At 39.5% G+C, this 27,656-nt stretch overlaps 3 protein-coding genes across 3 annotated transcripts; all 3 read left to right on the top strand.

Moving 5' to 3' along the window:
* LOC100017436 (C-C motif chemokine 4-like) lies at window positions 1-1,680 on the top strand. Its single transcript, XM_001367576.4, has 3 exons — window positions 1-115; window positions 709-823; window positions 1,269-1,680. The coding sequence occupies exons 1-3, from the start codon at window positions 43-45 to the stop codon at window positions 1,354-1,356; spliced, it is 276 nt and encodes a 91-aa protein (XP_001367613.1). The 5' UTR covers window positions 1-42; the 3' UTR covers window positions 1,357-1,680.
* Window positions 1,681-14,518: 12,838 nt separating this feature from the next.
* LOC100017393 (C-C motif chemokine 4-like) lies at window positions 14,519-16,437 on the top strand. Its single transcript, XM_001367528.4, has 3 exons — window positions 14,519-14,830; window positions 15,442-15,556; window positions 16,020-16,437. The coding sequence occupies exons 1-3, from the start codon at window positions 14,758-14,760 to the stop codon at window positions 16,105-16,107; spliced, it is 276 nt and encodes a 91-aa protein (XP_001367565.1). The 5' UTR covers window positions 14,519-14,757; the 3' UTR covers window positions 16,108-16,437.
* A 9,233-nt stretch (window positions 16,438-25,670) lies between these two features.
* On the top strand, window positions 25,671-27,656 carry LOC100017364 (C-C motif chemokine 4-like). Its single transcript, XM_001367486.4, has 3 exons — window positions 25,671-25,819; window positions 26,704-26,818; window positions 27,265-27,656. Exons 1-3 carry the CDS (start codon window positions 25,747-25,749, stop codon window positions 27,350-27,352), a joined length of 276 nt encoding a protein of 91 aa, XP_001367523.1. The 5' UTR covers window positions 25,671-25,746; the 3' UTR covers window positions 27,353-27,656.

Below are 27,656 nucleotides of genomic sequence, written 5' to 3'. Positions count from 1 at the left end.
GCTTGTGCTCTGCTCCTTCAACACCTCTCTCTTCTCAGGATCATGAAGGTCTCTGTGGTTGCCCTCTCCATCCTCATGGTCATGGTCTTTAGTTCTCTGGCATCCTCTGCACCAAGTAAGTGAACTTTCTCCTTCCCTCTGTGTCTGGTCATTAGTGGGACAGAGTCCTGATGGGGGGTAAGGCCAGTTAGATCATGAGGATCTGGTGAGGGCTGGGAGAGAGAGGGAGGACTGGAAGGGAAGAGCAGGTAGAAGGTAGATTGCGTTTGAAAGCATTAGCATGTTCTGGACAATTTATGCTGGTTAACTCCAAAATTCAAGATAGGAAAAGAGAGCAGAAAGGGGACTAGACTAGGTTCGAATCCAATCAGGTCCCAGTTATCTCTTTGCCACTAAATACCCTTGTGGGAAGTGGTTTCTCAATAAAAGGCAAAAGTGGACAGGCATGGATGGATCTCTAACATCCCATGCAGCTCTAATGTTTACTGTTTTCTCCATGGATCCTCTATGGAATGGGAACATCTTGGGCTCCTCCATACATAGTGAGAATCACAACTGGCATAGAACAAACCAGGGTAAGGGAGATATGAAGGATAAATCTACATTATGCCTAATAGAGAACATTTCCTTGGGATATAGTTTGCAGCTGAGGAATACATAGAGTATGAACGTACGACTCTAATAATGACTCTTCCCTTTTCTCTACAGTGGGCTCTGACCCCCCCACCTCCTGCTGCTTCTCCTATGTCAGCCAGCAGATCCCCAGGATATTTGTGACAGACTATTTTGAGACCAGCAGCCTGTGTTCCCGTCCAGCTGTGGTGTGAGTATCTACCTAGTCATTTTTTTCTAGAAAATATTGGGAGAAATGATGGAAAGAGGACATAGAGTCATTTGGCAACTTGGTCAAATGAGTAGATCAGGCACCAGAGATGAAAGCTGGCTACAAGGGAAGAGAGAGTCCATGTAGTCCCAGACCAAGGTTTGGTCCACAAGGAGCAAAATGAAAACTATTCTCATCTGAGGGTTGGTGTTAATTTGTGGGAAGCGAAGCTTGAGGCTAGGAATGAGGCTTCCAAAGGGACTTCTTATTGGGGAGATCACTAGAAAGGGGAATGATTGATTCAAAAGGTGAGGATTGTCCCTTACGTCCTTCCAGAAATCTGCAGGAAGTTGTCAGCCAAGTGAATGGGGGGAACATAGAGAACCATCGTTCATCTCCAGGTGAAAAATTCCTTGGCCTCATTTCTCTATCTCTCAATCTATAGGTTCCAGACCAAAAAGGGCCGACAAGTATGTGCCAACCCCAGTGATCCCTGGGTTCAGACTTATGTGGAGGACCTGGAGCTGAACTGAGGAGCTCAGGGGACTTGATCAATGAATCCTAAAGAAAAATGATCCGAATCAAAAACTCTGCACTTGGATGAAATCTCCCAGGACTGAAGATTTTCTAAGATCTTTCACATTATAATTCACTTTGGCAGTGAGATTTAATTTATTTAAGTTATTGGTGGCACTTTTGAATATTTATTGGCATCATTTGCACTTCTGGAGGACATCTGTCCCCCATGGGGACTCCTCGTAGTAGCCGGGCCTACACTCTTTTGAGTGCTAGGACTACCTGCTAAATTTGATGAACATCTGTTGGACAAAGACTTCAGAATAAAAAATTTAAAGCCATATCTTTTCATCATGGTTTCTGTTTTCTTAAGGGAAAAGAGATTGAGGAGAAGGGTTCTACATTTTCATGTGAGAAGGGTGTGACCTCAGACAACAATGATTCTGTAAACACTCTGGGGGTTCAGTGGATGCTCATTTCACTTTGAGTCAGCAGGGTGATGGGGAAGCTGAAAAAAACATTCTGTGTTGAAAAGTAAGCTTCCAGGAATAGAGAGGCAATAATGCTACTGTTGTAGGGTCTGGTCAGGAAATCTGCAGAAATATGGTCAGTTTTGGGAACTACAATTAATGAAGACCAATGGGAAACTGGAGAAAGGCAAAGGGAGGCAACTAAAGACTTAAAGTGCCTTGTCACAAGAGGATGAGTTGAAGCATCTTGAGATGTTTAATGGGGAGAAGAGAAGACCCAGGTCAGACATGATTTGTCTTTAAGTAGCAGAAGGTCTATCCTTTGGAAGAGGGTAGATTTGTTCTTTTGGGTCCCCAAGGTCAGAATCAAGAGCAATGGATAGCATTTGTGAGGAGGTAAATTTAGACCTGACATTAGGGAAAACTTTTTAATAATTATATATCTCCAAACTGGAATGAAATGCTTCCAGCTCTGAATGATTTCTCTTCTCTTGGAGGTATTTAAACAGAAGCTGGGTGACCACCTACAAAGCATGTAATAGTGAGGATTTCTTTTAGTCAGTTTTTTAACCCTTACCTTTTATTTTAGTATCAATTGTAAGATAGAAGAGTGGTAAGGAATAGGCAATCAGGGTTAAGTGACTTGCCCAGGGTCACACAGACAGAAAGTATCTGAGGCTAGATTTGAACCCAGACCTTTCTAACTCTAGACCTGATGTTCTATCCACTGTCCTACCTAGCTGCTCCTTTCATGCACTTTTTGGAGTAAATGACTATGGTCCCTTTGAAAACTTAAATTCTTTGATTGGGGGATATTGTCCGAATATGGGACACAAGTAGTTACCTCATACGAGTTGTACCAAGGAATCATTAGGGAAAATGGAGGGGGGAGACAGAGAGAGACAGACAGACAGACAGACAGACAGACACAGATACAGAAAGACAGAGAGAGAAAGAGAACCAAGAAAGTTGATTTTTAAAAAGGGATTATTTCAAAAGGTATGGCAAGAAAGAAAATGCTTAATTTGGAGTTAGAGTGCCTGAGTTAAAATCCTGGCTTCACTACCTGCAATGTGGGCAAGTCATGAACCCACTTTGAGCCTTTAGAAAAATGTAGTGTATTTAATCATCTAAAATTATGTTTTTTGATGGAGATATCTGTACTAAACTGGCTAATTTGAATGTCAAACAACAAGTCTTGAATTCGTATCCTGACTCAGATACTTCCCAGCTTCAAAAATAATAGTAGTTAATAATGAATTTCATTGTGCCTGCATTTTTGTGAGGTTCAATTATAGACTATGAAAATCTGACTTAACCATATTGCAATTAAAATAAATGGTCCCCTGTTGGCTGATCTCCTTCCCTCCCATTTCTCCCCATTCTACTCTCTCCTCCACTGAGTTGTCAAAATGATCTTTCTAAAGAAGCTGTTGGATCATGCCAGCCCCTGTTCAATAAACTCCCTATCCCTTCCAGGATCAAATATAAAATTCTCTTTTTGGCTTTTCAAGCCTTTTACACCCTCTTCCCTTCTTATATTCCCAGTTTTTGAACATTTGCTGCTTCTACACTTTCTTCCATCCAGTGACACTAGCCTCCTTTCTATTCCTCCCACAAGATAGGGGGATTATTTCTAACTCTTGGTCCTCTGCCCTGCATTCTCAACTTGGGGACCCAACTTTCCTCAACTGAATCCGTTCACGTCTCTGTCCCCTCCTCTTCCCACTGTCCCTTTGGTTCCCTCTGAGACATCAGAAGCTCTAGCTGAATGTCCTTAGACAAATCACTTATAAAATGTACTTTAGTTTTTCCCAACTCGAACATGGAGAGAGCACTTTCTATCCTAGAAGACAGAATAGTGAGTTAATGCAAAGCCTTGAACAAAGCCCAATCACCTCTTCTTGTCTCAAGTTCCCAATTTGTCATATAGACATGACAGCATCTGCTAACATGTCATCTCACAGGGCTGCGGTAAGGACCATGAAGTACTACTATAGATGTAAGTTGATGAAGTGCTTTCAATCTGCCTTGGCATTCCCACTTGGACTCTACCATGTGTTAGCGGAGGGTTCTTGGGTAATTCATTCACCCTTTCTATCCTGGTTGTCCCTTTGGGCTGCCCTGAGTCTTATATGAGATTATAGGGACAGATGAACATATGTTTTATAAACTGTAAAGAGCTTTATTGAGGTAATGGTTCTTTATTGTATTTTGTCGTTGTTGATTTCCCCTCCTTAATTAGTGGTGTCTGTTGGCTCTCTTATCATTCTTCATACCAGGTTGCTGGGGAGACAAAATCTCAGGGAATAATTGAAAGGGGCAGAAGGGCTCTTACCCAGGGAGTCATCCCTTGCAACAAATATATTAAAATGAAAGGGGAAAAAGTTCAGCTAAACTCACCAATTCATTAATTATGTCTGACAGTTTATACAATGTCCCACTCTTCAAAGTCCCCATCTCCACAACTGAAGAGTGTTGGTGCATTTTCTCAGCTCTTCTATGGGGCCAAGGTTCATTAACTATCATTGGTGTAATGGTGGGATTGAGAGAGGGGTCCTTCCCAATACTAGGACAGGAAACCAGCTGTTGGAGGGGCTGGTTAGAGTGTAGCACTTCCTCTTTCTCCACAGAGCCTCATGGAGTCTGAACCTGATCCAGAGTGAGTCAAACCCCTCCCAACTCTGCTTCTAGATGACTTTGAATCTTTCCTCCTATTACAAACTTCAGAAACAAGTCTTGATATCCTAATTGACTAACTTATTTCTATGGCAAAGAGATAAAAATGGGAAAAAGTAGGACAGAGGGATTGGGTAGACCCGACCCCTATATTTTCTATATCTATATTTGATGGGAGATCAAAATGTCTTTTCAAGAATGAAATGATGGCATAAGATGATTTTCAAAACAAAGCAGAAATACTTCTTCAGCACAAGCCAGGTAGTAAAGGTATATGGAAACCCAATTCTGCTCTCTAGCTCTGGACAGTCTCTGGTGAGAGAGTCAGAAGAGAAGAGAGAAGTCCAAGAGTGCCCAGACCTCCTTCTGGCCAACAGTTTTCTCCTTTTGAATCTGCTTTAGAATTCCATGGAATTCTTCCTTTGCTGACTCATTATGGTTCCATTTTTGTTACCTTTCAGGTTTGACTTTGCTTTTTGTTATTCTTCCTTGATTACATTGGGTATATATAGTTTCTTGAGCTAGTATTGAATTAGAGAAATGCAGAGCTGGCAGGAAACATTGGAGTCCAATCTTCCACCTAGTACAATAATCCCCTCTACAATTTTCGCTCGAATTGAATAAACTTTTATTAAATGACTTCTGTATGCTAAACTCTGTGCTGGGTGGGGAAGGCCCAAAGAAAAAAATGAAACAATCCATACCCTGAAAGACTTTGTAGCCCAATGGAATGTAGTCCAATGGAAGGAAACAACATGGATGCAAGAGAAGTCAATTTAAAAATCTATTTACAAAATCAATTCACAATAATTATAGGGTGTGAGGAGCAGCTAGATGGCTCAGTGGATTGAGAGGCAAACTAGAGATGGGAGATCCTGAATTTAAGTCTGGCCTCCAATACTTCCTAGCTGTGTGACGCTGGGCAAGTCACTTGACCCCCATTGCCTAGCCCTTACCACTCTTCTGCCTTAGAACTAATACACAGTAGTGATTCTAAGACAGAAGTTAAGGGTTAAAATATGAGGGTAGAGAATAACACTAACTCTTGGGGGAATCAGAAATAGTTTCTTATAGGAGATAGTGTTGGAAGAGAACTTTGAAGGTAGTGGGAATTTAAAGAAGTGGAGGGAAAAGAAAGGGATCCTTCCAAATATGCTTTTTCAAAGATCCAAAATAAAAATATGGAATGGTATGGGAAACACTGGAGCTTCCTGAGGAGATGAGTGATGTGATCAGATATATGCTTAAGAAATATCAATTTTGCAGCTCTTTGGAGAATGGATTGGATAAATGAGAGACTGGAGTGGCAAAGGGGGCCACCCAGAAAGCTATTGCAAGAGCTGAGGTGAGAGATGATGAAAACCTTGTCCAGGTTGATTGCCATTTACGAGGAGAAAAGGGGACTGCAGGAGATGTGAAAAGAAGCAAAAAAAAAAATTCCAACAATTTAGCAAGTGACTGATATAAGTGAATGAAGAGTTGAGGTTGTCTCTGAAGTTTCAAAGCCCAAAAGAATGGTGGGATTCTAAAGGAAAGAGGGAATTGAAAAAGATGGATTTAAGGGGAAGAAAATAAGCTTTGCTTGGATTATGTTGGGTTCCAGTGTTAACTGGATCTTCATGTGAAGAGATTCACAAGATATATGGTGATGTGGAAGTACGACTAAGGAAGGAGATAAGGAAACTAAAAGGATCTGGGAAGGAAAGTGAAAGTATTTGAAGGATGAGGATGTTGTATGCTTTGTCTAGATATACCTGGGTTGCTAGTCAGATATCAGATTCAGAATTTGAACCTTAGCCTCCCTAACTCTAAGTTCAGTCCTCTATCCACTGTACCATACTACCTCTACTGGAGGGAAAAAAAAGACATGGAGGTCAAGAACTCCACAAAATATGACCTGACTTACCATGAGAGTGGGATCCCCATTTCTGACTAGAACTCAATAGAGAAAGTTCTCTTTTGCTTCCTATTGCTAAGGGAGAATATTAGACTCCACTTTGATTTCCTCCTTCCTCTTCCTTCTCAGGTCAAGAGAATATAGTGAGTCTTCCTTTCCTTCTCTTTTCTGTTCTTCTAGACAATACCATAGTTCCTTCCAGTGTATGTCTGACTAAGATGTTTCCATGAGCTTACTGTAGCATTGAACTGCTAATTCTCTGTGTTTTTGAGGGTGTTCTCTCTGTGGTTTCTGTCTATAATAAGTCCCCATATTCCCTTCGCTATCTCTATGACCTGTGTGTCAGCTAAGACATAGGGGCATTGAAGATGAATGAGGGATAGTGACAGAAGATTCTCAACACAGGGAAGGCGAGCAAGACCTATCCACAGAGAAAAGATACAGTCAAGCCAACAATATTAGGACTAGGCTGTATTCTGCAAACTCAACCACTGGCTGTAAAAGAGTGATTTCTAAACTTATGCCATAGCATCTCTCAATTTCTTTTGCACAAAAACATTGCCAGGACTTTCATATATTATATATTTTCCCTTTTTTATTATGGACATAAAAGTTTTGACAAACACAAATGTTTCAATATGTAAAGAAGAACAGAAAAGAGGAGGTTATATGAACTTGTGAATTTCTACTAAATATAAATTTTTAAGCCATATATTATTTGCCACAATAAGTAACCCTTTGCTTGTTTGTGTTCCCTTCTAGAATTCCTTCTGCTCTTTTGTTCTTTTGCCCATTTTTTTCTTTAATGCTCTTTTCTTTTTATAATTCCTATCACTACTCACCACCTTCTACAGATTTTCCCAAAGAAGTCCTCCTACATAAATATAATTGTGTATGATGAAGAAAAAAATGGCCCTAGCTGAAAATGTTTACCTCATTTGGTACCTGTAGTCTATCACATTTGTGCCTGAAGAGGCTAGTCTAAAGGTCTCCCATGCTTAATCTTTCTTATGCTTATGCTCAGTCTTGGGCTTAGTCTTCAGGTTTCTGAGAAAATTATTTATTACTGCAGTAATCAGCATTCTCAAGTTATTCAAACTTGTTTCCATCTACAATATTTTTCTCATTGTATCAGTTTTTTTTCTTGGTTCTATTGACTATTCTGGAATGGAAGCATGTCAGCATAAAAGAAGGGTGTTGGGCAAACCTGAAAAAAAATCACCCACTTGGGTCAGCATTCTGTATGTGATGAATCTCCTGAAAAAATTGGAAAGCAGTACTCAGACAAAAGTCAAGTTTAGACCAGAGTCTCACACCATATACCACAAGAAGCTCCATGTGTCATGGTAGGAGTTGGAAACTGAAAAACAAGCCCAGAAATGGAAGGCTGGTGTTAAGGGCTGAGGTTTTCTTCCCTGGTACAATTTCATCATGGAGAAAAGAGGAGGCTGGAGAGAGAGAGGAGAAATGAATGTGTAGTGATAAGGGTGAGGAGGGGGAAGTGGTGAACTTGAAATAGCACCAGAGATAGAATAGACAAAACAAATACAAAAACAAATGGGAAAGAGTTATGCTGATCATCGATTTGGAGGAATATTCAACATGACCCTCAAACAGCTTTGATAGGATAATTGTCTAGACTGTAGAACTGGAGGTTTAGAACTAGAATGGCCCTTAGTTATCTAATATGACACCATCATTTTACAACTAAAGAAACTTTGAACCAGAGAGAAGGAACTTGTCCAAGTCACACCAATAGTTGGAGGCAGATCCTGGATCTGATCACATCTGCTGACTCCAAATTTAGAGAGGATAATTATATCTCACAAATTGCAGGAAAATCAGTGGATATACCTGTCCTAACCAGTTATATAGTAACATTGTCTTCACACATATCTCCATCTTCCCTCCATATCTTGTTTTCTCTTCTTTGGCATTAATTTTCCTGTATTTGTAATAGTTCTGACCTTAAAAATGTCCCATAATTATAGTTGTTTCATATCTACACTCCTCTCCAGAGGCTCTCATGTTGACTCCTCTCCCATGAGGGTTTGCCCTATAATTTGTAAAACTCTGCCTGAAGTCAAGATCTAAGATTGAATCCTGAAATCTGTTAATTGGGTATTAAAATGTGGATAAGCCACTTAATAATAACTGGTAATTATATGGCAACTGTTCTATAAATCATCTGAATAAAGTATTGGCTACGGATACTATGAGTTTAAAGATCACACAATTAGTAATTTTCAGATATGGGATGTGAACCCAGACCTTCTTGACTTCAAGCCTAGGGCTCTATCCACTACACTGCAAGCCTCCATTTCATCATAAATAAATGGGAAATAACAATGCTAACTATTTGCTTCTTGAGGTTGTTGAAAACATTAAATGAGAGCATCTATGTAAAAATTTTTCGTATCCTTAGGAAAGCTAGATAACTCGACAGAGAGAGAGCGAGCCAAGCCTAGAGATGGGAGGTCCTGGTTTCAAATCTAGCTTCAGATGTAGTTGTGTGACCCTGGGAAAATCACTTAACTCCCATTGCCTAGCCCTTACTGCTTTTCTGCCTTGGAACCAATACTTACTATTGATTCTAAGACAGAAAGTAAGCTTGTTTAAAAAAAACACAACTGTTTTGTATCCTTAGAGTTGTGGAGAAGAGAGAAATTACTAGATTAGTGCAAGGATGTTGTGAGTCTTCTTCAATATTTTGCCAACTTTTGCAAAGAGATCTAGCCACCATAACTTTAAAACATAGCAGATTAACATACTATGTGGATGATTTGCTGATAGCATCACCTGACCCAAAAACATGTTTGGAGGATTCAAAGAAGTTATTGCTAGAGCTTCATAAGAGAGGACATAAAAGTTTCAAAAGAGAAGATTCAGTGGGTCCTTCCAACAGTTGAATATTTGGGATTTGTCCTGGAGGGGGAGCACCAGGAAAATCTCTAATAAAAGCATAGCAGACATACAGAAGCTAGGAATCCCTAGAACTAAGAAAGAACTTAGAGCTTTTCTAGTGGTTGCTGGTTTCTTGAGACAGTACATAGTAGGATATTCTTATATTTCCAAATGTTTCACTGATTTGACAAAAAAAGCCATTAAAGAACCATTACAATTGAACAAAGAACATTTACATGCTTTGTCACAGTTGAAAGGAGCTATTCTATCAGCTCCAGCTTTGGCAATACCTGATTATAAGAAAGAATTCCACTTGTATGTCCATGAAGTGAAAGGCATCACTTCTGGAATGCTAGCACAGTATTTTGGGTTAAATCGAAGGGCTATTGAGTTCTACTGTTCTATCCTCGACTCAGTTGCACAAGGAATGGTGCATTGCCTCAGGAGCATAGTAGCTACAGCTCTGATGGTCAAGAAATCATGTGATATAGTACTGGGATGCAAATTGCATGTGTATTCTGCACACCAAATTGAAAAACTGTTAGGGTTGCAGAATATGCATTCATTCACTGATGCAACAATATCCCAGTATGAAGTCATTCTGTTAGGCAATGATAACATCACAATTCATAGATGTGCACCATTGAACCCTGTGACTCTGATTCCTGATTTGCCAATCAGTGTAGAAGAATTACATGATTGTGGTAAAATAGCAGAACTCATGCACAAACCAAATGATTGCCTTAAAGACACGCCTCTTATCAATCCAGAAATAGAGTTATACACTGATGGGTCCTTCTATATTTGCAATGGGAGAAAATTCACAGGACCAGTTGTAGTTGACAATGACAGAACACTTTGGCATGCATCATTGCCAAGTCATGTTAGCACCCAAGGAACCGAGATCAAGGCTCTGCTCATGGCCTTAGAATTAGCTAGAGGGAAAAGAGCTAATATTTTTCTGGACTCATACTATGCTTTCTCCACAGTACATTGGTCATCATACATATAGAAAAACAGAGGGTATAAAACTTCACCTGAGAAACCAATTGCATATGGAAAACTAATAGACCATATTATAAGTGCTGTAGACTTTCCTAAAGAGGTGGCCATAATCCATTGTAAGGCACATACTCATGGAAAGGACAGAATATCTCTAGGGAATGACAGAGCAGACATAACATCAAAATACACTGCAAGGTTCAGACCCCACCATGAGCTGAATTTCTCTCTGATCGAAAGGCATAATCTCACTGAAGCCTATGATGGAGAAGAAATACAGTCATGGAAAGAGCAGCTAGGTGCTAAACTAATCAAAGGCATCTGGATTGCTCAAAAGGGTAAACCTATTCTCCCTAAAAAGCTGTATCAATATCTATGCACCATAATTCATGCAAAGGGACATTACGGAGTGCAAGGGATTCTGGATACCACACAGAGGTTTTCAAGAATAACAACAAATGCCATTAGAACTTGTCAGGCATGTGAAACATGCAGAAGATATAATCAAGGACATTTTAAGAGCATAGCATTGGGAGGCAGATCACTCAGCTATATGCCCTTCCAGTGTATTCAAATTGATTACATCAACATGCTTAAAGACAAGGGATACAAATATGCATTGGTGATTGTGGATAGACTGACTAGATGAGTTGAAGCATGTCCATCCAAGAAAAATGACACAGCAACAGTAGTGAGATTTCTATTAAAAGAGATTATACCTAGACATGGCATTCCCGATACCATAGATTCGGACAAGGGGTCCCATTTCACTTCCCAAGTTCTGCAAGAAATCTACAAAACCTTGGGGATTAAATGCAACTACTATTCAGTTTATTGGCCCCAAAGTTCTGGTCAGGCCGAGCGTATGAACAAAGAATTGAAGACACAGATAGGTAAACTTTGTTCAGAAACACACTTAAAATGGACAAATGTTATGCTTGTTTTGTTCAACATAAGAATCAGACCTAGGATTGACTTGCTTATATCACCATTTGAAATGCTATATGGTCAGCCACTTTGGCATGGAAGGACATTAAAGCCACCATACATGTCCATGTTGAAAGGGGATGTTTTCTTCATGAATATTTAAAACAGATACAATGTAGAATAGAAGAACTAAGGAAACTGGGCTTGCTTGTGCAAAGAATGCCACTAGATTTTTCATTGCATAAGATAAAACCAGGAGATAAGGTATATGTCAAGAATTTTAATAGAGAATCCCCTACAGAACCAGGATGGATTGGACCAACAATGGTCGTAATGACAACCCCAACATCTATAAAGGTTGATCAAAGAGATCCATGGTTCTATGCTTCACATGTAAAATTGCATCACACCCATAATGAGTAGCCTTAGGACAATTTTAAAAAATTCAATAACAGAGCCTATGGAAAACAAAGGAAAGCACATACAAGACTATGGTATCGGCAGAAATTACAGACAAGAGAGCATTGCACATGTTAAAATGATAACAGGAAAGCACCCCTGAAGCAAATAAAATGGTTTCAAAAATAAATACAGCCAGTAACACAGACAAAAGGAAAACATGCAGTTAAAATTTAACTCCAAAGAATAGCTAGCTTATATATTTTATACAAAGTCTCTGCCAACCATAGTAACAGAAAAGAACGAAACAATGTTATTTCAAATGAACACATAACTCCATGACCAAACAAAATACATTATATCCAAATTCTATCTCCAGGACATAATTAAAGAAAACATATAATTAATCTCCTTGTGGAAAATTCAAACATCAAAAAGATAAGCAAACTTCAAATTCATATTCTTAACAATAAATCTAAGAACCTATACTGCTTACACACACCCATGAAAATGAACATAAGTAAAGCTTACTTCCATGCATGAAGATAAACACATGTAATGCTTACTTCCACACATGAAGAATTAATAAATTCTGACAAGCAATCATGAAGAACTCATAGCTTACTTCTATGCACAATGAAAATTTCAATCTTACAGACATGCACATGTAAAAGCCTTATACACATATATGTTCCTGATTGTTCCAGTATGTTCCTGATTGTTCCAGTTTGTTCCTGAATTGAAGAACACAGGACTACAATCAAGAGTGACCAGATGACGAAAGACACAGAGTTTCTACAATCAACATCAAAGGACATGGAAGGACTTTGAAAGTTTGGACTTATGATCATGAGGTTATGTAAGACAGACAGACAGACATGTTAACATCACATGAATACATACACATGCTACACTAAAATATAATGCAGGAAGATATCTCATGGAATGGTAAGTATACATCATATGCATAGTTGCAAAACACAGAAGTCACAATGATATATAAATTTCTGTGGAAAATTCAAACAAACAAAGATATTCCTTTGAGTTTGCACTGAAATCAAGAACAATGTATATGGATGTACATGTGTAAATCTATATAAATACAATCTATGTACACATGTAAATACTAATGTTTTAACAAACTAACTATATTAGAATATTTTATTAATGTTCTAATGACTAACTATAGGGACAGTTTAGAAAATTTGTTTACAGTCTTAGGGAGGTAGGGACAGACATAAAACTACTTACGTATAGAAGTTAGATTACATTATAATTGTAGGTTAGCAATTGTTAGTAATAGAAAATTTTATTGGTTGAATTTATAGACATTAGGAGATAAGACAGTTACATATTCAAAAAACACTGTTGAAATTGTTGGAATTATTTTTAAAAATTGTTCCATGATTAGTTATTATGTCAAAACCATGTTCATGTAAATCCCTATTACCTAAACCATTCTCCTATACCCAAAACTTAGCATAGAATTAGATAGACAGGATAGCTAAGATAAGATTAGGATTTGTTGTTGTGGGAGGGTAAAGGAATATTTAAGACAGGACAGGGTTAAGAATTAGATAGTTATAGCTATATAAGGAAATACATCAAAAAGGTAAGTATCAATAAAAAATGCAGGGTGCATTTTTAAAAAAAGACAAAAAGGGAGGAATGTGGAGAAGAGAGAAATTACAAGAAAATGCAGCAAGACAGAAGCTGGAGATGGGTCAGCTGCCAGTCAAATGAAGACCCTTTTGGAATGTGACTGGGAAAAGCAGTTTGGAGTCAAGCCAACTGCTGGACTTTTTCTGGGTCTTTGGGTTTTCAGGCTGATGTGAAGGAAGAAGCTGGGTTTTATCTCTGGGACTTGGGATAGTAAAGTTGGAGGTGGCCTGGCTGATTTGAAGGCAGAAGAAGTAGTAGACAATAGTTCTTATATATCTCTCTGACTGGCTCTGTTTCATGCTAGTGACTGAATTGCCATTTCTCTCAATATTGTCTAACCCAAGGCTCCCTGTAGATAGGGAAATCCCATCCTTCTTACCTCCATCCTCCATCTTTCCTGTTTCCCCCAATAAACAAACCCTTACGTGAGATAAAGAAGAGAAAAGAGTATTTCCTTTGAAACATCAGTTGCTCAAAAGAAATACAAGATGTGCAAATTTAGAGACATTTTCAACCCAAATGATCATACAGGCCTTTTCTGCCCAACCCTTGATAAAGCCTTCTGAGCTCATATTGATTTGATCAGTTGGTTAGAAATGCTGATCATTGACTCCGACATAGTGGCATCATTTTATTCCTTTTTGAATATAAAGGACAACTCATGGAAGCTTATCCAAGTTTTAATAACCAAGAAGTGACAGGTTCATGATCTTGAAAGGAGAGAGATGTTAGAGGAGCAGGACAGGTCATAGGTTTAAATCTTGTCTCAAACCCTTCCTCGTTAACCCTCCATCACCTAACCCTACACAGTATACATAGTATTGATTTTAAAACAGAATGTTAGGGTTTTAAATAAAAGAGAGACATAGAGTCAGCAGACCTGGGACCATATGCAAGATCAGTTTTGAACTACTTGTGTAACTTTGGACAAGTCACTTCTCTTTGGGCCATAGTTTTTTGAGCTAGGAAAGGAGGTTATTAACCATCCAGGACCCTTCTAATTCTCAATATACAAACCCAAGATCAGTTAAGATATCAAAGCAACCTGAAGGTCAGGCTGAATATTCCTCTATATCAATGGTCAACAAAACCCTCATTTTGACTTAGTTTTGCGTGTGTTTCATCTGTCTCTTCTTCTAACTCAAGTTTACCACTTCCCTTTTAGCGCCTTTGCCACCCCACATTTCTCCTTCCTCCATCTCCCCCTACTTTTCTCCCATGATGAAACTGCCCCAAGAAAGAGAACCTCAGCTCTTGACACCAGCCTCAAGTTTTCTGGGCACACTTTACAGTTTCCTACTGCCATCATGACATCAGCTCTGCCCTGGAGTTTCCATACCTTTAATGTTCCTTCTTTCTTTCTGGGTACTCCTAGAAACCCCTATAAAGAAAGAGTCCAAGTGTGAGACACAGACACAGATCTCCAGGATCTCTTAGCTTGTGCTCTACTCCTCCAACACCTCTCTCCTCTCAGGATCATGAAGATCTCTGTGGTTGCCCTCTCCATCTTCATGGTCATGGCCTTCAGCTCTCTGGCATTATCTGTACCAAGTAAGTAAGCTCTCTCCTACCCTCTGTGGCTGTGCCTAGCCTCTGATATTAAGTTGGACAGAGCCCTTATAGGAGGGAACCTAGTCTGATCATAGGGATCTGTTGTGATTGGGGAGGGAGGGAACTGAAAGGGATGAGCAGGAACAGAAAGGTTTCTACACCTTTTGGACTTGAAAACATTACCACGTTCTTGATAGTATGTGTTGGTTATCATGTAAAATTAAACTGGAGATGAGAGAAGAAAGGACAGTAGCCTGAGTTCTGTGTCTGCCTAAATTCTCATTCTGGCTCAGCCGATAAAGACCCATGCAATTTCTAGCAAGTGGCCTCTTGACAAAGATTAGGAATTGGATGGGTAGATCTCTGACATCTCTTCTAGCTCCCATGCTTCAAGTTTCTTCCAATTATCCCCAATGGGGATGGGAACAATAAGCCTGATCCTTCTCCAGACACATTGAGAATCCCACCTGGTACTGGAAGGAAGCAGGATAAGGGAGCCACATCTCCAGTGTGCCTGACACAGAGCTTGTCCCTGGGATACAGGCAGTAGCTAAGGAAGGTGGAGTGGGAACACTGACCTTGCTCATCTCATGCCTCCTCTTTCTCTACAGTGGGCTCTGACCCTCCCACCTCCTGCTGCTTCTCCTATGTCAGCCAACAGATCCACAGAAAATTTGTGACAGACTATTATGAGACCAGCAGCCTGTGTTCCCAGCCAGCTGTGGTGTGAGTATCTAACTACTCCCTGAATCTCTTTAGGGGATACAAGGAGAGAGTAAGGGAAGAGTAAATGGGGCCATTCTGCAACTTGGTCTAATAGATAAATGAGACAACTCAGGTGCAACTCTGGTTATAAGGGAAAGAAATCACCCAGGGGGCTCCATTCTCCATGGATCAAGATGGCAGCTACTCATGCAAGGGGGAGAGAGAAACTTAAGCCTCAGGAATTTTAAACCAAGTCAAGTTTTCTTGACAAACTTCCTACTGGATAGGTCTTTAGAGAAAACCTAATTGACTTATAAGACTTGAGAGATGCTGTTAGAGGTGATGATTGTCCTTTAAGATTCTCCAGAGGTATGCAAGAAGTTTTCAGTGCTAGACATGGGGTAAAGGGGGGACATAAAGAAACATCTTTACCTACAGCTAAAAAGCTCTGTGGTCTCTTATTTCCTTCCTTCACCCTCCACAGGTTCCAGACCAAGAGAGGCCGTCAGTTGTGTGCCAACCCCAGTGATGCCTGGGTTCAGACCTATATGGAGGAACTGGAGCTGAACTGAGGGGCTCAGGACCTTGCCAATTTATCCTCATGGAACATAGACCAAGCTAAGGAATTCTGCAGTCAGAATGAATCTCTGTGACTCCAGTTTTCCTGAGATCTACTCCCCATTACAACTCCTTTTTATCTGTGATATTTAGTTCATGTAAATTATTTTGTAGTGGCACTGGGTATTTGATTGTACTATTTGCACTTTTGGAAGACATTTGTCACTAGTGGGGACCTTGATTACCAGTCTAGTCTCTTGTCTTTAGAATCCTTTGGGTCATCTACTAGATTCTATAAATGTCTAAAGGACAAAGATTCCAGAATAAAAAATTTTAAAACCATATTTTTTTACTCTGTCTTCCATGTTCTTTGCGGATGAGGGGTTGGGGAGTTCTATTATTGTATCAGATGGGTGTGGCAGTATTAGACAATAAAATTTCTATAATAGCTCTGTGGGTTAGTTGGATTGCCATCTCACTTTGAATCAGCAGGGCAATGGGTAAGCCAAAAATAAAATGTTTTCCTGTGCTGAGAAGCAAGTTTCTTGTCCTAGTTCAGTAAAAGAGAGGCAATAGTCCTATTGTTCAGGTCTAAAAAGACAACAGGTAATAAGGAAGTAATTTTTGCTATCCACAATTTAAGAAGACTATTGGGAAGCTGGAGAATCTTGTTCAGAGGAAGGCAACCCAGAACATTAGGTATTTAGACTCACAAGAGGATGAGGTGAGGGAACTAAGGGTGGCTAGTGGGGAGAAAAGAAGCCCTAGGTCAAGTATGATTCCTTTCTCCAAGTATTAGAACATGTATCCTGTGAAAGAGTGTATATTTGTGCCCGCTGGAGCCCAAAGATAGATCCAAGAGATGACATTTGTGAAGATCTAAATTTAGACTTGACATTAGGAAAACATTTTTAACAATTATACCTGGTCCAAACTGGGATGGATTATCTCCAATTATGGTTAGTTCCCTCTCCCTTGGAGGTTTTTAAATCGAGGCTTGGTGACCATTTACAAAGGATGTGATAATGGGGAGTTTTTAAAGTTACCTTTAGGTATAGATGACTATATTGTTGATGTTGAGTCATTTCAGTCATGTCCAACTCTTTAAGATCCCATTTGGAGTTTTCTTGGCATAGATACTGGAGTGGTTTGCATTTTCTTCTCTAGTCCATTTGACAGATGAGGAAACTGAGGTAAACAGGATGAAGTGACTTGCCCAGCTAATAAGTGTTTGAGTACATATTTGAAATCAGGTAGATGATGAGTCTTCTGGACTCCAGGCCCAGCACTTTATCCTCTCTGCCACCTATCTGCTCCAAGAGTAAAATATTCTTTGATTCTGTAATATTGCAGCATATAGGCTGAAAATAGCTATCTTGTAGCAGTTGTAAGGTAATATCAAGGAAGATGGAGGGAGGATGGGAGGGAGAGACACAGAGTCAGAAGAGACAGAGAAACAGAGAGACAGACAGAGGCAGAAACAGAGACATGCAGGAGAGAGAGACAGAGAGAAAGAGAAAGAGAGAGAAAGAAAGAGAGAGAGAGAGAGAGAGAGAGAGAGAGAGAGAGAGAGAGAGAGAGAGAGAGAGAGAGAGAGAAGAGAGACAGAGACAGAGACAGAGAGAGACACATACACAGAGGAAAGTTGTAATCAGAATAGGCACTTCCTAACTTTGTGACCCTGGGCAAGTCACTTAACCCCTATTGCTTAGCCTTTACCACTCGCTTACCTTGGAACTAATACACAATATTGATTTTAAGATGGAAGATAAGGATTTAAAAAGATAATTAATTTAAAAAAGGTTTGGCAAAAAATAAAATGCTCAATTTAGCATCAGTGGCCAAGTTCAAACCCTGACATTACTGGTGTAACCATGAGTAAGTCACTTACTCAAAATATCCAGATGGATTTAGTGTATTTAACCACAATAGCAAAATCATACTTTCCAATGAAGGAGAAACCTATAGTAAACTGTCCAATATGGGTTTCAAGTGGCAAGATTCAAATTCTCATCCTAGTTCAGACAATTTCTAGTTTTAGATTTAAAAAAAATTGTTAGCTCAGAGCTTTTCATTGTTTCTTTCTTTGTAAAGTTAAGTTGTATCCTTTATCACTTAACATAATGATGCCCTCATGGCCAATCTCCTTCGCTCGCATTATCCTCTTTCTACTCCATCCTTCAGTCAGTTGTCAAAGTGGCTTTCCCAATGCTCCTACTCAGTAAATTCCAGTGGCTCCCTATCACCTCTATGATAAAATATAAAATTCTCTTTTTGACACCCTGTCTCCTTCTTACCTTCCCGGTTTTCTAACACTTTACTGTCTCCACACATTCTCCCAACCAGTGACACTGGCCTCTTTGCTGTTCCTCCCACAAGACATAGATGCCATTTCTGCCTATTGGTCCTCTGCCCTACATTCTCAACTGGAAAACCCAACTTGCCCCAATTGACTCCCTTCACATCCCTTTGCCTCCTTTTCCCAATTGTCCCTTTAGTTCCCTCTGAGATGTCAGAAGCTCTGCCTGAATGCCCTTGGACTAATCAGGAATAACTATATTTTAGTTTTCCCCAACTCTAATGTGGATATAGCACTTTCTGCCCTAAAAGACAGGAAACCTAGGAGGAAAGCTTTGGTTAAAGCCCTGTCATCTCTTTGTGACTCAGGTTCCTAATTTGTCTTATGGGCATGACATTACCTGCTGCTATACCACCTCACAGGATTGCGGTGAGGACCATGAACTATTGTATGTGTAAATTCCTGAACTAATCCAGTCTTCCTTGGCATTCCCATTTGGACCCTGTCATGCATTAACTATGTGATCTTGAGCAATTCATTCAACTTTTCTAGGCTTACATGAGATACCAGGGCAAAAGAATATGCTTTTTAAATTGTCAAGGGCTTTTGTGAGGCAATGACTGTTGACTAATAGTTAACACGTGCCATTTTTTATTAGGGGTAGTGGTCCTGGGGAGTATTATCATTTTCCCTGTACTGCCTGCTGCCCAGGTTGTTGGGAGATAAAACCGCAATGGAGAGTTGAAAGAGTTTGTGAGGAAACTTAGTCACCTTATTGGACTTGATGCCCTCTAAGGTTCCTTCTAGCTCCAAATTCTTGATCCTGTAGCCCCAAAATCCCAGTCCTAAAATGTTTGTTGCAAGTCTTCAAAGTACTTTTTTCTCAACTACCTATGTGAAATGGGGAGAAGGAGTATTATTGTCCCCATTTGATGGATGAGGAAACTGAGACTCTGAAAGATTAATTGATTTTCCTATGAGCATACAGTTAGGAAGTGTCTAAGGTATGATTCAAAAGCTTTGATTTCCATGATTTCCATGCCACCATGCTGTCTTCTTCACCAGGCTTGTCTGAGAAGGTCACAGCAGTGAAAGAGAGTGAATGCTTTTATGTCCCTAAGAGTTGAGAAGCTCTCAAAAGGACCCCAGAAATAAAAAGAGAAGTCCAGAGCATGTGCCTGCACTTTTCTCAGTCTCCCTTTGCAGTTTAATTCTATTGTTAAAGGATGGTTTCCTTCCTTCATTTCTGAATGTCTCTTCTCCTTATGCCTTGGAACTAAGATTTTTAAATGAGCGGGTAGAAAGTTCAGCAAAAACTCAGGGAATTTAAGGGATCAAGGAAGGAAATGAGTAGTATTTAAAGGATGAGAATGAGTGAGTGAACACTCGGATGGTAAGTATCAGCTTCCCTGACTTCTATGTTCATCCCCTTCTCCACTACAAAACACTACCTCTGCTGGAGGGGAAAAGGGCAGGAAATCCACAAGACCTGAGCTGACTTGTCATGGGAGTGGGATCCCCATTTCTGATAGAAACTTAAGGGAGAAAGAGGAAGTCCTCTTTTGCTTGCTACTGCTAAGGGAGAATCCTAGATCCCAGTCTGGTTTCCTCTTCCTTTTCCTTCTTGAGCCAAGAAAATGTAGTGAGACCTCATTTCCTTTCCTTTCCCAGGGCACCACATTTTTGCTAATTATTAAAGATTCTATAATATATCAAGAAAAATCAGAATAGATATGTTACTATGGTGAACAGTCACAGAACATAATATTCCAACAAACTTGATTATAAATGAGGTTGGCTATTCTTTTAAGTAAATTCCATTTATTATATTGCATATTGGCTATTAAAAAGACCCAGTGCTACACAATGGATTTTTTGATTGGAGGTTAATTTGAAGTTTAAATACTTCGATTGATAACTGAACACAATTTCTAGAGAAAAGAAAGAAGATGAGACTATTTCCTATTTTTATGTGACTTTTTTGCATTTTGGAATGGTAATTAAAAAAAAAAAAGCTTCTAAAACTGCCTACTGATGAATACAGTGAAATCCTTTCAGTTATTTGTCTTCATTTTGTCAGTGTTTTTCTGACCTCTTAAAGACTCCAGTGGGGAAAAAAAGACAGTCTAAATGAATGGATAATTAGGGAGAACAAGGGGTTAATTAAAATTAAATTGATTTTTTTTTTGCTCCGTATAGGATAATTGCAGAGATAAAAATCAAAAGTGACCAGTTAGCTTTTTTCTTTTTTCTTTTTTTCCTGGTTTGCAGAGCTTGTCATGAGGACTAAGCTAAGGAGGCAGGAAAAGGGTTAAGATGTATAGATTCATCCCTGCTACAAAGAAGAAGTCTCATAGGACAACAGACAATGCACCTACTCCTAATTCTTTTCATTTTATGAATTCATTGCTCTGCCAGGGTAACCTGGGGGCCAGAGCACTCAGAAACCACTAGAGCAGTGAAGACTTAGTATCTTATCAATAATTCAATGCTTTACAAAAGCTTACATTTGTAATACACTAATTCATGAGCTGTCCACAAGTTCAGTGGTGTGGAAGTGACCTTGAGATTTTGAAAGCTGCTTCAGAAGCTTCCTTTGGAAGACCAACTGAAGTGAGTGCATGAAAACTCATCCTAGGAGGAGGCGATTATATTATTTACCTATCACAACCCATTAGAATTGCTCAGTTTGGAAGGGGGAAGAAGAGGCAAAGAAACACCATCTATAAACAACTTTTGGTACTTTAAACATGAGATTATCATCCATTGACCTCCATGACACACTCAATGGATGACCCAAGTCATGTTCGTCTTCACATTGTTGCTCTGAATGAAACTAGTGAACAAAAGGAAGCCATGGCTAAGGATTATAATAAGCAAATGAATTGGATTCATTGTCCAATGACGACAAGAAAAATTTCATGGGATGCTTGCTTGGTCAATCTTTATGGCAGAGCTTGTAATGGATACTTGAAAAAGACTAACTAAATGCAGCTTTTAGATCAACATTTGTGGCAGATGAAGAGGAAGAGAAATGCATTCTATAATTTGTTGATTTCCTCCCAATTAATTAAATCAACATATACTTTAAGCACAGCAGGATTCTCTGAACCTTTTAGCCAGCTATATGAGAATAAAAATATGGTCTGTTGTAAGATAAAAAAAAGAAAAGAAAAGAAACTTAAGGGAGAAAGAAGTCCTCTCTGCTTCCTACTGCAAAGGGAGAATCCTAGACCCTAATCAGATCTCCTCTTCCCTCTTCCTTCTTGATTCAGGAGAATGTAGTGAGACCTCCTTTTTGTCTCATTTCTCTTCCTTTCTCGGGGTCCCACAGTTCCAAGGAAGGTCTGATTAAGATGTTTCTGTGGTTTCCCTACATTGCACTGTTAATTCTCTGACTTTTGGGGGACATAGTCTGTGTTGTTTCTGTCTACACTGGTTCCCCATATTCCTTTGGATCTCTCTGTATCCCATGTGTAGTAGTTTAAATATCAAGACACTGAGGATGAAAGAGGGATAAAGACCTTATAACTCTCAGCTCTCAGCACAGGAAGGAAGAGGAAGCCCTGGCCATAGAGAAAAACCACAGTCTAAACCTATATTAAGACAAGTTTGGGTACTACAAACCAAGCCACTGACCATAAGAGAGTCATATCCAAACCTTTGTCATAGTATCTCCAAAATTTCCATCTCACACATTATGTTTTTTCTTTTTATTATGAACGTCAAAATATCAATAAATATAAACATTTTGATGGATGAAGAGGGTAGGTAGGTTGGTAGAGTAGATAGAGCAACATATCTGAAGTAAGAAAGATCTGAATTCAAATCTGATATCAGATACTTGCTATCTATATGACCCTGGGCAAATTATTTAACCCTGTTTGCCTAAACTTCCTAATCTATAAAATGAGCTGGAGAAGAAGATGGCAAGCCACTCTAGTATCTCTGTCAAGAAAACACCAAATGGAGTCATGCATGCCTGACATTGGCATGGGACTCTGAGTTTCCCTTTGTACCCCCAAATTATAAAAGTGCTTCATGTCAAACTGTAAGCAGGAAAATTCCTTTCCTTCCTTGTGTTCTTGCTAGTGTTGAGGAAAGGGTTTACCTGGACAGCAAAGATTTACGATAAGGAAAGACCCCCTAGAGAAAGATTCTCCCCTAGATTCCAAGATGGACACAGAGATACACCTCCAGGCTATACTTTGATTCCATCTGGTTGTATCTAAGACATCTACTCACCCCCTAAACTATGAGGATCACCCCGTCAGAGAACAAAGATTCCCCCCCCCCCCACCTGCCCAACCTCATTCCATTACTGGCCACGTTATTAGCCCTGTTTTTGAAGAGTATAAAAGACCCAGAACACATCCCTGTACGATGCAGCATCCCATCTATGCTGTCCTCCAAATAAAATTCAACATGACCTTTAAATTAATAAATTTCTTTTTTTATTTCTAAGCTAAGTTATGGAGTCTTGCATTCTTGCAAAGGGTACCCATCCCAAACCCCAAGGGTTCACCTCAAGCCCCCCCCCCACAACAATATGACTGAACAACAGCAAATACATAAAGAACAGGAAAAAGGTGTATGAATGTGTGAACATCTACTGAATATAGTTTGGTATTTTTAGTTATACATTAAGTTTTTGCTAATGGTAAATAAACTTCCCTGCTTATTTGTGTCCCTTTCTAGAATTCCTTTTGTTCTTTTGTATCCTTTTTCTCCCTCAATTTCTCATTGATGTGTTTTTCTTTATTTCTCCTTTTTTTCTACATTGCTATCAGTTGCCCCAAAGAAATTCTCCTCTATAACAAATTATGTATAACTGAGCAAAACAAAGCAAAATATTATCTCATTTGTCAACTGTAGTCTATCATCTGCCCGTGAAAAGGTGGTAAGCAGGCTTTCACATCAGTTTTTTTGGCTAGAATGATTACTTATTGTAATGATCAACATTCTAGCCTGGTTTGATTATTTTTCCATTGACAATACTTTAGCCATTTACCAGTTCTTCTCCAGGTTTTGTTCACTTCCTTCAGAAATAGAAGCATGGGACCATAGCAGAGGAGTGTTTAGTAAACCCAAAGGTATTGCCCACTTGGGTCAGCATTCTGTATATGACCCAAACTATTAGAAACATTGGAAAAGAATCAGACAGAAATCAAGAATAGACCAAAATCTCACACCACATACCACAGGGCGTTCCATGTGTCAGGGTGGGAGTTGGAAACTAAAAAATGAGCCCAGGAAATGTAAGGCTGGTGCCTGGGGCTGAGGTTCTCTTCTTCAGTGCAGTTTCATCATGGGGGAAAGAAGAGGGTAGCTGGAGAGAGGAGAAATGTTTGCGTAGTGGAGTGATGAGGGGACTGAGGGGGAAGTGGTAAACTTGAGATGGTAGCAGAGACAGATGAATCAAATACAAAACAAATAGGAAGGAGAGTTTGTTTACCATTGATCTGAAGTATTCAGTAAGACCTTACTGCTGTTTTGATATCATAACTGCTTAGATCTTAGGATTATACTTTTAGAACTACGAAGTCCTAAGTTATATAGATTCACATCCTCATTTTATGCCAAAAAAAAACAACAAAAAAACTATGGTCTAAGAGCAGGGAGGTGGCCCAGTAGATAGAGAGCCAGAGCTAGAGATGGGAGGTCCTGGATTCAAATCAGGATTTATCCACTTCATAACTGTATGACTCTGGGCAAGTCACTTATTTCCAATTGTGTAGTCCTTACTATTCTTTTGCCCTGGAACCGATACTTAGTATTGATTCTAAGACAAGGGTTTAAATTCTAGGCGATTCTAGGCAAGGGTTTAAAGAAATACTGTGGTCCAGAGAGAAGTAACTTATCCAAGGACACACCAATAATCAGAGGCAGATCCCCTATCTGGTCCCAGATCTGCTGACTCCAAACCTGGACAGAAAAATTACATTTCCCAAATTGCAGAAAAATTGAAGGAGATCCCTGTCCTACCTCACCACTTTTAGACTCGTTAAATAGTAACATTTTATTCACATACATCTCTGTCTTCCTCCCAAAACTTCTTTTCTCTTCTTTCACAGAAATTTAATTTTTCTTGGATAAAAAGGGTGCATATGTAATGGTTGTGAACTAAAAAAATATTCCATAATTCTACTCATTGTTTTATATGCGCATCCTCCTCAGAGGCTCTCATGTTATCTCCTCTCCCATAGTGTGTGCCTCATAGTTTGTAAAACTGTCTGAAGTCAAATGGTCTAAGGTCAAATCCCGAATCTGTCACTTCCTGGTTATTAAAGGTTATATAAGTAATTTAATAATAATTGGTAATTATATAGCAACTGTTCTATAAACCATTTATATAGAGTGTTAACTGGTGGTATTATGAGATTAAAGATCTCATACCTAGTAAGTTTCAGAGATGAGACTTGAACCCAGGCCTTCCTAGGGTTCTGTTCACTCTAGATCAAGTTTCCATTTTGTCATAAATAAACTAGAGAGAATACCAATGTTACCTACTTAATAAAGTTGATGTGAAGATGAAATGAGATTATCAATGTCAAAATCTTTATCCTTAAAGTGTTATATAAATGGAGGTTGTTAATATCATCACAGCAGATATAAGGATGGGTCATGTCCAGGTGGACCTTCCCATGGCCACCATTTGCACAAACAATGTCCATGAGTGCCCTTAAAGGACCATAGGTGGTTCCTCATATGTTCCATTCTCAGTAAGTATAAATACATGGAGTCAGCAGACCTGGGAGAATATCTAAAATCTGTTTCTGACTGCTACATGATCTTAAGCAAGTCAATTCTCTTTGGGCCACAGTTTCTTTAGCTATAAAATGTAGGTGTTGGGCTAGATCACTAAGGACCTTTCTGGCTCTCCATCTGTAATCCTAAAATCTGGGCAGTTATGATACCAATGCAGGATAAAGGTCACGTTGAAGACACCTCCATATCAATGGTTGACAAAACACTCCTGATTTAGTTTTGGATGTGTCTCATCTGTCTCCGCTTCTAGCTCAAGTTTACCACTTCCCCTTTAGCACCCTTACCACCCCACATTTCTCTCTCTTTACCCTCCATTTCCACCCCTCCCCCATGATGAAACTGATCTGAGGAAGAGAACTTTACTCCCTAGTAACAGCCTTACATTTCCTAGGTTCACTTTCCAGTTTCCTATTCCTACCATGACATCAGTTCTACCCAGGAATTTCCACTTCTTTTATGTTCCTTCTTTCTGGATATCCCTACAAACTCCTATAAAAGCAGAGTTCAAGCACGAGACACAGACACAGATATCCAGAGTCTCTTACATTGTGCTCTGCTCCTACAACACCTCTTTCCTTTCAGAATCATGAAGGTTTCTGTGGCTACTCTCTCCATCCTCATGGTCATGGCCTTCAGCAATCTGGCATCTTCTGCACCATGTAAGTGAGCTTTCTCTGACTCTTTGTGGCTGAGCCCAGGCTCTGGTCATAAACTATATGGCATCCTGATAGGACATAAGCTTAGTCTGATCCTAGAGATCTTCTAGGGAGGGAGGAGCACTGAAAAGGAGGAGTAGGAACAAGAAAGATTTCTATGCTTTTTGGATTTGAAAACATTACCATGCAAGATGGAAAGAAGATTGGGTGCCATTCCAGACAATAATGAGTTGAAAGAAGTGGGGATGTTATTGTGAAAAAGAGAAGATTTGGGTCTGTGTGACTAACATTTGAATATTTGAAGAGTTGCCATGTAGTTGGGTTAGGTATATGTTGGCAGCAGAAGGCAAAGCTAGGAGCGATTGGTAGCACTTAGAGAACTTTGGTTCAGTGTAAGGACAAGAACCAACAATTACAGAAGTCTTCAAATAAAATCAAGAAATAGTAAAAAAAAAATACCATATCCTTGACAGTATATGCTGGTTGAGGTGAAAGCTAAAGGCAGGCGAAGAGAGCAAAAAGGGCATTAGATTGTGTTCAGTACCTGATTCAGTTCTTATTCAGGCTTTCTCACAACATATCCATGTAATTTTCAGAAAGTGGTTTCCTTGACAAAAGGCAGGAATTGGATGGGTAGATCTCTGACATCTCTTCTAGCTCCCACACTTTAGGTTTCCTCCAAATATCCCCAGTGGGGATGAGAACAGCAAGCCTGATTCTTCTCCAGGCACACTGAGAATCCTACCTAGTACTGGAGAGAAGCAGAATAAGGATCACACCTCCAGTGTGCCTGACACAGAGCTTGTCCCTGGGATACAGGCAGTAGCTAAGGGACGTGGAGTGGGAACACTGACCTTGCTCATCTCATGCCTCCTCTTTCTCTACAGTGGGCTCTGACCCTCCCACCTCCTGCTGCTTCTCCTATGTCAGCCAACAGATCCACCGAAAATTTGTGATAGACTATTATGAGACCAGCAGCCTGTGTTCCCAGCCAGCTGTGGTGTGAGTATCTAACTACTCTCTGAATCTCTTTAGGGAGAGTAAGGGAAGAGTAAATGGGGCCATTCTGCAACTTGGTCTAATAGATAAATGAGACAACTCAGGGGAGACTCTGGTTACAAGGGAAAGAAGTGACACTGGTCATCTTTGGCCAAGGTTTAGTTCTCCTTGGATCAAGATGGGAGCCACTCATGGAAGGGAGAGAGAAAAACTGAAGTCACAGGAATTTTATACCAAGTCAAGTTTTCTTGAACTTCCTACTGAACAGGTCTCCAGAGAAAACCTAATTGACATAAGAATTGAGAGATATTGTTAAGAGATGAGGATTGTCCTTTAAGATTCTCCAGAAATATGTAGGAAGTTGTCAGTGCTAGACTTGTGTTGGGGAAACATCTCTATCTCAAGCTGAAAAGCTCCTTGACCTCTCATCTCCCCTCTTCTCTTTACAGGTTCCAGACCAAAAGAGGGCGTGAAGTATGTGCCAATCCCAGTGATGCCTGGGTTCAGACCTATATGGAGGAACTGGAGATGAACTGAGGGGCTTAGGGCCTTGGTCAATGAACTTTAAAAAGATATGGACCAAGCTAATTCCACAGTCATAAGATTTCTCCCTTATTATAATTCTTTTTTATCTGTGAGATTTATGTAAATGTATGTAAATAGTATAAATTATTTGGTGGTAGCTCTGGGTATTTTTCATATTCTTTGCACTTCTGGAAGACATCTGTCCCCTGTGGGGACCTTCATTAACAGCCTAGTCTCTCTTTCTTAAAATTCTTTGGGTCACCTGATGGATTCAATGAATGTCTAATGGACAAAAATTTCATAATAAAATTTAAAA

Source organism: Monodelphis domestica, chromosome 2 (genome assembly GCF_027887165.1).
Source record: "Monodelphis domestica isolate mMonDom1 chromosome 2, mMonDom1.pri, whole genome shotgun sequence".
NCBI lineage: Eukaryota > Metazoa > Chordata > Mammalia > Didelphimorphia > Didelphidae > Monodelphis > Monodelphis domestica.
This window is presented reverse-complemented; position numbering and strand designations above follow the sequence as displayed.